The sequence below is a fragment of the Pseudochaenichthys georgianus genome, chromosome 15 (assembly GCF_902827115.2).
Source record: "Pseudochaenichthys georgianus chromosome 15, fPseGeo1.2, whole genome shotgun sequence".
Lineage (NCBI taxonomy): Eukaryota > Metazoa > Chordata > Actinopteri > Perciformes > Channichthyidae > Pseudochaenichthys > Pseudochaenichthys georgianus.
The window spans coordinates 31,981,768-31,995,671 of NC_047517.1; the positions used below are offsets into that span (position 1 = coordinate 31,981,768).

The following is a 13,904-nucleotide window of genomic DNA, read 5'->3' on the forward strand; positions in this document are numbered from 1 at the left end:
CAAAACAATCTTTCTTTTTTCACCTCTCTTGTAAAAAACATTTTCTTCGGCTCCTCTGCCAATGTTTACCCCTATCCCCATCCCTCTCTCTGTCTTTCCTGCTTCGCCTCTCTTTAGGACTAAGCTGTCAAGTGCAGCAGAGAAGGAGTCCATCGCCATGTTTGTGAGTAACCTCCGGCGCTGCCTGTTGGTGGGTCCAGTCCGCGGCTGTGTCATCTTGGGGGTGGACCCTGGCTTTAGACATGGCTGTAAGCTGGCAGTTCTCTCCCCCACGGGTAAGTGACCACTACATAAATATTACCACCTACTTTTGCCTCCAAAGCAGTTTGATCTCTCTTTCTCAGAACACCATACCTATCTCCCATGACCATCGTCTTTATTACACTGTTTTTATAAAGCTGTGGGCATCACAGGGCATAACATCCTGGGATGGCAGCTGTGAGAGGCTACGTGTCAGATTGGATGATTCATGTTGATCCATTGTGGTCGACAGCAAACACAGGTGCATCCTGTGCCACTGGGGTGAAAGAGTTATATAAAGTGCAGCTCAATGAGATCATGGGCTTGAGATATGTTTCACTAACACAAATTAAGCTCTCCTACTTTCTCCTAATTAGTGTTCTCTTCCATTCATACATGCAATTGGTCGTTGATGCATTCAATCAGCACACACTGCTATCGTTTTTCACCAACAGTATATTTCTGTAATTGTAGTCACATATTCAAGGATGATCGACTCTATCACTCTATGCAAACTAAACTAATCGTACATTCATGGCTAACAGTGTGAGTGTGCATGTGCACGCTAGAGACGAGATGCCAGTTGGCATGACCCTGGTGGGTGGACTTTGTGTTAGCGTGCGTATGTCTACGTCTGTTTTTGTGGTTCTGCTTTAATATACAGTGTGTCTCAGTGGGTGTGGCCTCACACTGCGCTAGGGTAGGTCCCTCCCTCTGGGGGACTGATTATGTGGCAACAAGTCACGCTGACAAATTGCCCCACAGGGACATTAAAGTTTTTGAATCTTGACACTTACAACAGACAGACACAGGTATAGGAACCACAGGAGTGCTCACATGACTTCTATTCAGAGCTACACTTCTACTCTGAGATGTTGTGTTTATAAAACATTTGATTTGGTTAGGATAATGCTGCTTTGTTTGAAAGCATACAGTGGGAGACATTCAAGTTATTACTTTAAGGCAAGGTACGTTTATTTATATAGCACCTTTCAACACAAGGCAATTCAAAGTGCTTTACAAAAATGAAAGACATTAAGAAAATAGCATTTAAAATCAGTCATTAAAAAGCAAAGATAATAAAATAAACATTAAAAGAAAAAATACATGGATAAAAGTTACAGTGCAGTTTAAGATGTGAATAGTTCAATTAAAAGCAGCGACAAAAAGAAAAGTCTTCAGCCTGGATTTAAAAGTAGTCAGAGTTGCAGCGGACCTGCAGGTTTCTGGGAGTTTGTTCCAGATAATTGGAGCATAATAACTGAACGCTGCTTCTCCATGTTTAGTTCTGACTCTGGGGACAGAAAGCTGACCAGTCCCTGAAGACCTGAGAGATCTGGATGGTTCATAATTTAGCAGGAGGTCAGAAATGTATTTTGGGCCTAAACCATTCAGTGCTTTATAAACCAGCAGCAGTATTTTGAAATCTATTCTTTGACACACAGGAAGCCAGTGTAAAGACTTCAGAACAGGAGTGATGTGATCCACTTTCTTAGTGTTAGTGAGGACTCGAGCAGCGGCGTTCTGAATCAGCTGCAGCTTTCTAATAGATTTTTTAGTGAGACCTGTGAAGACACCATTGCAGTAGTCGAGTCTACTGAAGATAAAGGCATGGACAAGTTTTTCCAAATCCTGCTGTGACATTAGTCTTTTAATCCTAGATATGTTCTTTAGGTGATAGTAGGCTGATTTAGTAACTGTTTTAATGTGACTGTTGAAACTCAGGTCAGAGTCCATGACTACACCTAGATTTCTGGCTTTATCTGTTGTTTTGAACATTGCACACTGAAGCTCAGCGCTAACTTTTATACGTTCTGCCTTGGCTCCAAAAACCATTACCTCAGTTTTATCTTTGTTTAATTGGAGAAAGTTCTGACACATCCAGTCATTGATTTGTTCAATGCACTTACTCAGTGTTTGAATTGGAGAATAGTCTCCTGGTGAAATGGTTACATACATTTGGGTGTCATCCGCATAGCTATGGTAACGTATTTAGTTGTTTTTCATTTTCTGAGCCAGTGGTAGCATGTAGATGTAAGCCCCCTCTAGTCATAATATACATTTATCATCAACATTGAATTTTCTCTTTCCCTGTTTGCCTTCATCTCCCTGCTCTCAGGTCAGATTATCCATACTGATGTTGTCTACCTGCATAATTCAGGCCAGCAAAGAGAAGTGGACAAACTGCGCCACCTAATGATGACATACAGGTACTGCTGATTGTGTTTTAGTGGTGACTGTTACACATATACTGTCTTAGCTGAGTTTGTGTTGTGTTGATTAATGTTATATTTCTATAACATTCCTGTTATAGGAATGTTGTAGCAATGACATTTCCATTCCATTTATGTAGCAGTAGAAATAACTCAAAATCATCCTGATATATCATATCATATTCTGATGAATAACCTGATATTCTAAACAAGGAAAGATCATTTTAAAATTAACCTTATTTTAGAATCTGTTTACGTTTGGTGTCCTAATCCTCATTGTCCTTTTCCTCTTGTCCGTACTAGCTGTACTAATGTTGTCATTGGCAACGGGACAGCGTGTCGTGAGACTGAGTCCGTCTTCGCTGACCTCATCTCTAGGCGTTGCTTTCACCCCCTGGACGTGTCTTACTGGTAAGGTCCTTCATCCAGAGCACGATTATAAACCTGCCGCAGGTACCCTGAATAAAACAAGTGGGCATGATATGCAATATCCAGGGTGTCCGTGGGGTCTTAAAAAGTATTACAAGTTGATAAATCAATTTAGTGAAAATGAAGCTATAAAAAAGTATTAAATGGCATTTTCCAAGGTATTACATTTTGTAGCTTGTTTTCAATAAGTATACAAATGGTCCAAAGAGGTTGTATTCTACAGTGTGCCTGAATGTAATCATGGCGTAGGTGTGTCGTGTGATTCTATGTAGTTTATTTATGGCATCCCGTTGGATTTGACGTCATCTGAACAGGATCACTGCTCGATAGCGCGCGAAGGTCCGTTTACGCCGGTTATTAAACAACATCGTTATGGGGAAATGCAAGTCTGCGTCCAAATGGTTGGAAGATAAGGAGGAAGGACAATCAATACTGTGTATATAGTCAATGTGAGGTAAAGTGTGTCGCCAAGGTAACCGGTTAAAACTCGAAGTGGCGATGAGGTCTTAAAATGTATGGAAAGGGTCTTTAAAAAAGGTCTTAAAAGGTCTTACATTTGACTTCAGGATTCCTGCATACACCCTGAATATCTTATCTTTTTCCAAATGGTGCAGCCCTACAGCAACGCATTTTATCAATATATCTTTCTCTTTCCTAACTTGTCAAACATTTTAAAAGACGTTCAAATAACAACATCTTTTATAATAAACGATCCTTGAAATATTCCCGAGTGTAATTTGTAAAGCCTTAAAGGTGACATGTCATGCTTTTCCGGTTATTACCTGTCCCCTTGTGTGTTATGAAGGTTTTTATGCATGTAAACGGTGTGCAGAGTCAAAACCCTCAAAGTACACCCTGTAGGGAGTAAAACTCTAAAACAGAAAATACCTCCCCAAAACGCCTAGTTGGAGATACGTCATCATCCATTTGATTCTTCCGGGTACATCATGATGTCATGTGGTCCCCGGAATGAAATGGACCAATCCGTGGAGCCGTTACGTTAAGTCCGCGGAGCCGTTACGTTAAGCCCCCGCTGATTGGTCCAAATTGACCAATCCACGGACTTCCTCACACACACGTGCAGCTCAGCTGATGTCTCCTCCGGGCTGCTGCTGATAACAGACAGTTGGGATCGCGGCGACATTCTCTCTGCAGACCCATTCTCACAGCGTTTATCAACCTTTTTCTTTACTTCGGCTGTGACTTTGTGTGTGCTCAGGATGAGTTTGACTGTGTTTCGCTGTGTATCGCTAAACAAGGAAATCACACCTCCACGGAGCTCAGCGCGATTCACAACGTGAAACAATCGGACGTTGTGAATCACTCCGAGCACACACAAAGTCATAGCCGAAGTAAAAGCAATAAGTGTGGCTTGATATTGAGAAGAAAAAGGTTGATAAACGCTGTGAGAATGGCAGAGAGAATTTTGCCGCGATCGCAACTGTCTGTTATCAGCCTGCAGCCAGGAGGAGACATCAGCTGAGCTGTGTGTGTGTGTGAGGAAGTCTGTGGATTGGTCAATCGGAGCACACTGGGCTCACAGGGAGGGGGGCAAGAGCTCCAATGAGCCATTTAGTGGAGAGAGTGAATACACGTAGTTTACAGAGATGCTGTATGCGAAACAATGTGAGTTTGGAAAATTGCACAGTATTTTTCTATTGTAATATCCCTCAACAATGGTATTATAATCAGTAGAAAGGACCATGACATGTGACCGTTAATGCCAAAGTTCAGGCTGCCAAGTGTGAGAGAGGTATGAAAAGATGGGTGTAAGTGAGGTTGAGACCGTCACAATATAGAAATTCACTGATTGAATGGTGATGAGAGACCATAGCGGTTGAATAAAGGGAACTAGCAGTGTGAGAGAGTAAAGGAAAGAGGTGTGGGAATGAGAGAGCTGCACACAGACAAAATCACAATGTGTCCCTCAAGCCATTACTGTGTATTAAAGCCATCTGGACTACGTTTCACTTCAGTCCAATTAAAGAGACGTTTTGTGGTCCACCTTGTGTCTGTAACCAGGCCCAGTCGACACTTCAGAGTACAACAGAACAGGACTTCGGTCCAAGCATAATAACCGCTGGCCTCTCTTCTCTTTCTGCTTAGTTCCATGTGTGTTTGTTGACTTGAAGTTAGCTTTGGGACCTCAGCCTAGAATGATTGTGAGCTGTGTGCATAAGAGAGGTTTGACAGTATCTTTGAGTTCATACACACATGCACACTTCAGAGGTCATAGCTTTGGACCACAAGTTCCATTTTCTGTCTATTTGCAGGAACATAAACGGTCAAAGTGGGGCGTTTATTCATTTAACCTTCCCTTGATTATTTTCATGACAGACATTATTTTTTCTTCTGAGCACCTCCAGAGAAGGAACATTTTACATCTTGATATAATGTTCACTTTTTCACTGGAGCTAATGGCATTTGTGCTTTCCACAAAGAGATGGAATGTTGGACTTGTGTTTGATGTGGTGCTGACTGAATGTCCCATATCACCTGATATGATGAACTATATTTTTGCAGCACATATCACATGTGTTAATGGTCTACCTTCGCCTTAATAGGGTTTGTGGAATAAAGGATTTTGTAAGAGCATGAACTTTAGAAGAGCAGAGAGATGTTATTTTGACGTTAGCCATAGAAGTATGGTTGTTGTTATCCAGATGAAATCGCCCTGCAGTCATCTGGTCTCATGCCTCACTTTAGTTTCTTTGGACCGTGTGTGATGTCGGCTCAGAAACATAGATGTTAAAGTAATGTACACACAGAGTGCTCTGGTTTCTTCTCTATCGATCCTTTGTCACATTCTCATAATTCCTGTCTTCACTCCGTTTCTCTGTTTTCTCTCTCCTTCCTTTCTTTCCATCGTCTGCCCTCTTCAGAAAAGTTTGATCTAATACATGTGATTTTAAAACACCCTGCAAAGTCCAAATGCTTACATCTCAGTTGGGGTTCTCCCGACAAACATCTTCATACTATAAGACCAATCCTTTTTATATCCGTTTTATTTTTACCTTAAATACAACTTTTTTAAAACACATAGGAGTTGTACATTTTAAGGCAAGGCAAGTTTATTTATATAGCCCCTTTCAGCACCAGGCAATTCAAGGTGCTTTACAAAAATGAAAGACATTCAGACAAAGGCATTTAAAAACAGTAAAAGATAATAAAAGAAACATTTAAAAGAAATCAAAAAATGAAAGACATTAAGAAAATGGCATTTAAAATCAGTCATTAAAAAGAAAAGCTAATAAAATAAACATTAAAAGATAAAAGTTACAGTGCAGTCTAAGATATGAATAGTTACATTATTTTGGTTCTTGATTTTTTATTTATTCACAGAACCTCCCTTTGGAAATCCGAACATTTCCGTCCCGATTGTTAATTTAGACTGATTGTTTTCACCATGTTATGCTCGCATGACATCCACAATCGGACCCTTTAAGCACTTTTCTCAATCTTCTGTTGCTTACATTAATAACCATAAGTATAATTTATTACTCATTTATAAAATATAAAAAGGACAGTTTTATCATGGAGGTGCTGTGTGCAGCATAAATACTTTAAAGTGGACCTATCATGTTATATTTTAGTAATATATTGTAGTGCCATACCTATATAAAACATGTCTGAAGTTTCACAGACATGAGAAGAACGGATCATGCATTTTAACCATGCCTCATTTTGCTCTATTTGCTGTATTCCAGCCCTGTTTTTGCACAGGCTGATTCTGTGAGAAGTCTTCTTCGCTGCTTTTGTGGCAGACTACAGCACCACCTACAGGCCTGGCATATGTACTACAGCGTCTCCAGCGCTTTCAAGCGGCAATGGCCGTGGCCCAACCCCCCATTCCCCTGATAGGTGGAGGGTTGCCCATATAGGCGGAGCTCCCTGTTTCTGACGTCAGAAGAATTTCAAATCTGTGTCAGCTCCGTTGCAGCCCCGTTTTTAGAGATTTGGGTATGGAGGAAAAGAGAGAGGGTTGTGTTTTCTGACAGTTGGTGAGTTCCCTGACACACCGGGGACACATATTCATGTATAAAAGACGTACAAAAGTGCATTTTGTATGATAGGTCCCCTTTAAGTAAATCATTGACTCATTAGTTGAATAAAAAGTACATTATATTCAATCGATAATTTAATTAATGATGGTTATTCAAGAACATATCAGAAGATTAAAAAGTATTAAAGGAGTGCAACATATGAGCATTCCTGGTGGACAGACATAATATGAAAGTAAGAAAAACAACATCAGAGAGATTCTTTTAATTTTAACATGTATGGAAAATAACCTGATGTATTGTGCAGTGATGGATGTGAAAACAGTAAAGCCTGCGTATTGGTTAATATCCTTTATGGCAGCAATTCATCTTCCATACATTATCAGCTTTGGAGGTGCTAATGGTGTTGTGCGTTCCTTAAGAATGTATTTGAATAACACATTCAGCTGCCGATAATAAATAGGTTTTTATTTATTTGAATGTATCTAAGACTCCTTAAAGATCTCTTGGTGAATGTTTGTCTCCAGTTTCGACCAACAGTTGCCTTGATAGATGATGTTTGGAGGGCAGGGATAGACCAGTGGCTTCAAGGAGAGACGGTTGTTGCTAACTAAGAGGGTCTTACTGAGGGTCTTACTCCCCTGCTGGCCGACCCTCAGCTGACCCTGGCCTGCCATTAGGGACACCTCATTACCACAGCAGCAAAGATGATGGCAATGACGAAGAACAACCAAGTATCATCAGAAACAGCAAGGGGCCTTAATGCTTGCTGTGAATGTCCCCAGTACAATTAATTGACCCAGTTTCTGCTATATGTTGAGATTGTTTGTGTTTCTATATGTATGAACATGTCGTCTGACCTTATACCCGGCGAGGCTCAAACAGGCTTTGATCGACAGGTGTAGAAAGTCTTTCAGGCAGCCAGTGCACCGGCAGCTGGCTCTGTCATGCTGGTGGAAGACCACAGCGGCCTTACTCTGCACAGACAAACTATTCCTGAGATGAATACTGTCCTGCCTGCTTCGATGTATTTACCGAGTGACAGATTCTTTCCATCTTCCCCTTCCCTCATGCTTCTTTGGCTTAACTTAACTTTTTCCTTTTTTGTTGTAAGATCCTTTCTTGAAAAGAGGCATTATGTACTTTATTTGGAGAACAGTTTGGATTTTACGAGTGTTGAACATTAGTAATACAGGTGGGTTGAAAGTATTTTTAGTGGCAGAAGTATTGAGGTATTTCATGGCTTTGCTGTATATTGCCTCCTACTCTCTTCCTTTCTCTCTCCTCTCCGCCTCGACAGCGCAGTAGTTCATTAAAGACCGCAGCCTCATCTGCACCATCTGCTTCCTGTCTCCCTGTGAGCCTTCATTGTGTCACCCCCCCCCCCACCACCCTTCCCCACCCGCCTCTCTCCCTCTCTGTCCTTCTGCCTCGATGCTTAGCTGGAATGACAGCCAGAAATGGCAGCCTGCGGGACATCCCTACTTGTGTGGTTTCCGTTTGTGTGTATGCAGTTTTTATTGCCTTAGTCCTGTTTGAGTAGACTCTTCGTACTCACTGAGTCACCTCTTACATATTTGTTTAGGAGTGTGGCTTTTTCTGCAGAAAGCCAGGCAAGGACACACATTTGTGTACCTTTGTGTGTGAGTTAGTGGCATTTAGGGGGAAGAATAGGTGTGAATGTGTTTAAAAAAACTAGCCAGTGTGTGTTCATTTATTAAAATCTCTGTCCATGCTTTGAATACAATATATCTCACTGATGGTAATATCTTTTTAACAGAACATAGACATTGTCAGATATAAATGTCACAGTAATGTTAACTCTATAGCATCAGAACATGTGTCCAACTATATAAAACCCAAAGGTAATGATCACAGAACCAATGCTAACAATGGATGGTTAAACTATAGGAAACTTAGAAATAAATTACAATATCAATTGTTGACTAACAACTTTCTGTTGATGGAGTAACCTAATGAATGAATTGGTTATGTTTCCAGCATTCATTTCCAGCTGCTGTAAATTAATTATAAAACTCAAATGTAAGAAGCTTAATCTGAAGCTTTCAACTGTCGAGTCTTTTGAAAAAGCTAGTTAATCAACCATAAGACATAGATTTGACATTGAGATTTGTGAGGAATGAATCCCCAGATTTGACGCATTATCCCCCAATTAGATGTATGAAAAAGTGCCTTTACATGAATAACCTTGAACAAAGCCTCTATGAATGAGCAGCCTCCTGCAGGACATTATACAGCGTGAGGTATTATTTAGCTGACAAGGCTTGTGTGTCTGCGACGGCCCCCACTGGACACACATCAGGTTATCTGCCATACAGCTGCGTCCCAATCATTTGAAGACCTCCTGCTGGATGTCAGTTTGTGACATTAGTTAAGAGAACAAAACCCACATTGCTGAGATAATGGGTGACTTCAATCCTTTAAGTGTTTGGATGTAGACATGTGTGTATTTGTTAACGTCTGCTCATCGATAGCCCATTGTTTTGTGTGTGTTTCTTAGGCTCCTTTATAGGCCAGTACGGCATGACCTTGTCTGTCATTTTGCTTTAGCACTGCCTGGTAGAGCATGCAGTCTAAATCAAAGCTCATCAACGGCCACACAGATATCTGCATCAGAGTGTGCGGGTGGTTTGCAGTTTGCTACGTAACGTGCCATGTTGTCAGTCACTCTCGACGGCTGAGTGGAGTTGTGAATTTTGTCTTCCAAGGTTTAAAACCTGTATTTTGGAAAAGATCCAAGTAGCAGCAAACAGTGATGCCCTGTCCTCGGCTCCCATTCATGGACTGCCATGATCCCAAATCCCCCTACAGACAACATCCCTGAAATGGGTTGGGTTCAATTCACAATAATCTCGAGCACCCTTTCAAAAGTCCATTGTAAGGTGTTGACAGCCATTCTCAACTAGTGTATGTTGTTTGTCTAACTGCTCGTGTTGTCGAGTGTTTGCTTTTCCTACTCATGAATTATAGAGAACATTGTTGAATTATTAAAGAAGCTCCTAACCTTCTGTGCAACATAAATGAATATTTCTGTCATCAGGTTGGTGTTTGTGTTTGTTGGTGTTGGCCACTTAAGCTTGTTTAACTAAACTATATTTGTTTTGACAAATTAGAATTCAACTTATTAGAATAGTTTGTATTGTGTTCTGGGCTGTATGCATGAACGGTGACAAGTTGACAGTGTTTGGCTGCAGCAAGCAGATGTTAATGATATCAGAGGTCATTATGTGGAATTAGGTTAGGGAGGGCTTTGGGCAGTGGTGATGATATACACACACAGACACACACACAGTAACCACAGCTAAAGGCAAACCTAAAACAACATCCAATTTCTCGGCCACTTGCTCTGTCTCTCCCGAAGGCAGGGAGATGACCGACCCTCTTTTAATGAACAGGCAACATCTCCTTCAGGGTCAACAAGTCACTGTCCCTGTTTGCCGTTGGTGGATTACAATAAACATTACTAAGCAATTAGTCAAAGGAACTAAGAATGATATGATTGGTCAAGACTGGCCTGTTGTCAAATAACTGTTTAGTTATGCTTTACCTCTCTGAAGATTATTTGAGATAACAAAGATGCTACTGCGACAGTTCTGTATATATTTGGATAATGCAACTGTAATGACTTATTCATACACACTAAGGACATAGATTGACATTGATTTGCAATATTGTTAAAAGGTTAATATGTACACAAACATAGGCTATATGTCGTGATCTATTGGTAGAAAACAAGCAATTCAATTCAAAATCAGTCATTCACCACCCCCAAATAGCACTTCATAACCACATGAAGCTATACTTTTGTCTGATGTTGTTCTCAGTAGCCAATAAGAGTAGTTGTCCATCTCTCTTTCTAGTAGTAGTCATCCTTCTCTCCTTGACTGGTTCATACTTGAAGTTGTCCAAGAGCGATACAAGCAAGAAACAGACTCAAATAGCCACAGTGGACGCCTGCAGCAACTCACAGAGAGGCTTTCTGATCTGGAGGGCGAGACCTTGACCGTCTCGCCCTCCAGATCACTCCTGGTGGGATGAGATCATCATTACTGGCTAGCTGATGGACCTGGAGGACAGGGCTGTAGACTGTATTTATGACTGTGTGTGTGTATCGCCTGTCATGTCCTGTGTCCAGGCATGCTCCCAGGGCCAGGCTGAGTGAGTGATGAACATACAGTGGCAGGACCAGCGATGACTGAGTGAGATCCAGGCACTCGAATGTTTGGATAGGAGGAGGAGGAGGAGCAGCGGGACGGATGGATTTAGAGGCATGGAAAGGCCTCAGCCTGGCTGTGGGGTGTGTCTTCGTTTCAGGGAAGGATACTGAACCCATGAGTACAGGAAGAGTATATGCCTTTGACTTAATACAGAAAGAATAGAGTCAATGAACAAAACTAATCCAGAACCATACCAAATACAGCCTTTTTTATTTGCTTTATTCTGTATAGTGTTAAATAGAACCATTATAATACAAATAAATATTGAAAACCTGTTTATATTACACATATAATAACACTTTACAGTTATAGTTTAGGGCGTTCAACTCATCATCCTAATGCCCAACCCTATTTTGGAGAGGAATTAATTTGACAAACAAAACGCAAAATAAACAATCACTTTTATAATGTATTGATGATGATTGTTTATGAGTCATCCTAAATGTCTTAAGACACTTCAATATCTTACAAACAATTGTAGTGACAATCTGATATTGTGAAAGCCCTATCTGCAGCTATAGAAATAGATTATTAATGATTTGTCTATTTGTGAAATAAGGAGCTCCTTAGGTGAGTCAGTGTTTCTCAAACTTTTTCAAACCAAGGACCACTTAACCAATAAAAAAACACTCGCGGACCACCTAACTCCACAAATATCCCAAAAGACTTCGTTTTTCTAGAACAGATTATAAATCGCCTGCAAATGGTACAAAGAAGTGGAAACATGTGTGACGAAGGTGTTGCCCTGAGCTTTATCATGCAATAGGAAGTGAAACTTAAGCTCGTTCCATTGCGGAGATATTCCCGCGAGAGTGCGGAAAACTTAAATGTATTTATTTATTTCAAATGTGAAATGTTACCAATATACTCACGGACCACTAGGGGGCGCTCATGGACCACCAACGTCCGCGGACCACACTTTGAGAAGCACTGAGTTAGATGGATAAATGCAGGAGTCTACGAGAGTCTTGTGACTTGATTAATTTAACTGATGATGTTTAAAGTAAGCAGGAACCACTCAAGTATGTGCTTTGCCTCTCCTACTTAAACCCATCAAATGGGCAATATTCAGGAAATGACTGCAGCCTCTGTGTCCTCCCTCTGAACTTTCCTTTATTACTTTAAAAAACGTTCTTAAGCACACATTGCAAAGGAGATTTACAATATTTACATCACATGAGAAACTCTATCCTTAGACCCTCTATATATTTTGTCCCAGACTTTGTTTTAAAGCCGATGATACCTTGGCTTATCATGTTTCTTGAAGAAGGTATATTTGTGCTCTTAGTGTAGCTCGTCATGGACAGAGCGTTGTCGGGCAATAGACCCTTTGGCAGTCGCAGGTGGTGGACAGTGACTATCTGCCAGCCTCACCCATATCACGCTCAGCCCCCCCTCTCCCCCACCTTGCCTCCCTGGTGGTCAGCCTCCTCCCACCCATCCTCCATGCCACCCTCCCCTCGGGTCCCAGCATTCCCTGTGATGGTCCTGCTGCGTGTGACACACATGTGATGAGTCTGTGTGGCATGCCATGTGTGTATTTGTGATTTTGGGGTATGTGTGAGCGTGCAGGCTGGTGTGTATGCATGTGTGCGTGACACAAGTGCAGGCCTTTCCTGTACCAGATTGACATGAGTGTCTATGAGGCTTTGCTCTTTTCAGACGTGCCTCACACTGGCAGTTGGAGTTTATATATATATTGTGTGTGTGTGTGTGTGTGTGTGTGTGTGTGTGTGTGTGTGTGTGTGTGTGTGTGTGTGTGTGTGTGTGTGTGTGTGTGTGTGTGTGTGTGTGTGTGTGTGTGTGTGTGTGTGTGTGTGTGTGTGTGTGTGTGTGTGTGTGTGTGTGTGTGTGTGTGAGCCTGCCTGCCTTCTAGCGCCTCTCTGGAGACTGACGGCCCTTGACACCTGCCATTTGGACGCTTTTCTCTGTGAAAAATGTCATCGTCTTCAGACCCGACGTGTGTGTGTGTGTGTGTGTGTGTGTGTGTGTGTGTGTGTGTGTGTGTGTGTGTGTGTGTGTGTGTGTGTGTGTGTGTGTGTGTGTGTGTGTGTGTGTGTGTGTGTGTGTGTGTGTCTGTGTCTGTGAGTGAGAGAGGGATAGTGCGTCCCTCAATTTCTTTCCCTGAGGTCAAGCTTTGCAGCTGACTGAACAATGGACCCAAGCTGTTTGAGCAGCCGGGACAGAGAGAAACTTATGTGTGTGTGTGTGTGTGTGTGTGTGTGTGTGTGTGTGTGTGTGTGTGTGGTGTGTGTGTGTGTGTGTGTGTGTGTGTGTGTGTGTGTGTGTGTGTGTGTGTGTGTGTGTGTGTGTGTGTGTGTGTGTGTGTGTGTGTGTGTGTGTGTGTGTGTGTGTGTGTGTGTGTGTGTGTGTGTGAATATAATTTGGGCTGGTGATATGTGACATCACAGCTCCTTTTTAGGCAGTACAATGAGGCCCATCTAAGTATCTTGACCACAAACCCAGTGCAGGACAAAGAAAGTGACAGATTGAGCCATTATAATTTGAGACCATGTAGATGTGTGTGTATGCAATCCTTAAGTGTCCTGACTTGAAAGCCATCTAGAATGTTGTGCACTCTATCAGGTGAAACTGGTCGATTGCTTTAAATCAATTCCACAGGTAACACTACTCGTTGGTGACTCTTGATCACATTGGTTTCTGTGTATTTTACAGTAACACCACAGATATATTTAATAAAGCAACTTTGTTGGTAAGACAAGTCAAATCTTAGATTGTTATGTACACAACATATCACTTTTAATTGAGATGTATAAAGATAA

General features: G+C 41.5%; 1 protein-coding gene across 1 annotated transcript in view; it reads left to right on the top strand.

Annotated features, from left to right (window-relative positions):
• The window catches only part of srbd1 (S1 RNA binding domain 1), a 51,296-nt gene that overhangs the window by 13,655 nt on the left and 23,737 nt on the right, over nt 1–13,904 (top strand). The window contains exons 12-14 of the mRNA XM_034100038.1: nt 118–275; nt 2,360–2,450; nt 2,757–2,864. Coding sequence (XP_033955929.1) covers nt 118–275; nt 2,360–2,450; nt 2,757–2,864 — 357 coding nt within the window. The remainder of the gene's footprint in view (nt 1–117; nt 276–2,359; nt 2,451–2,756; nt 2,865–13,904) is intronic.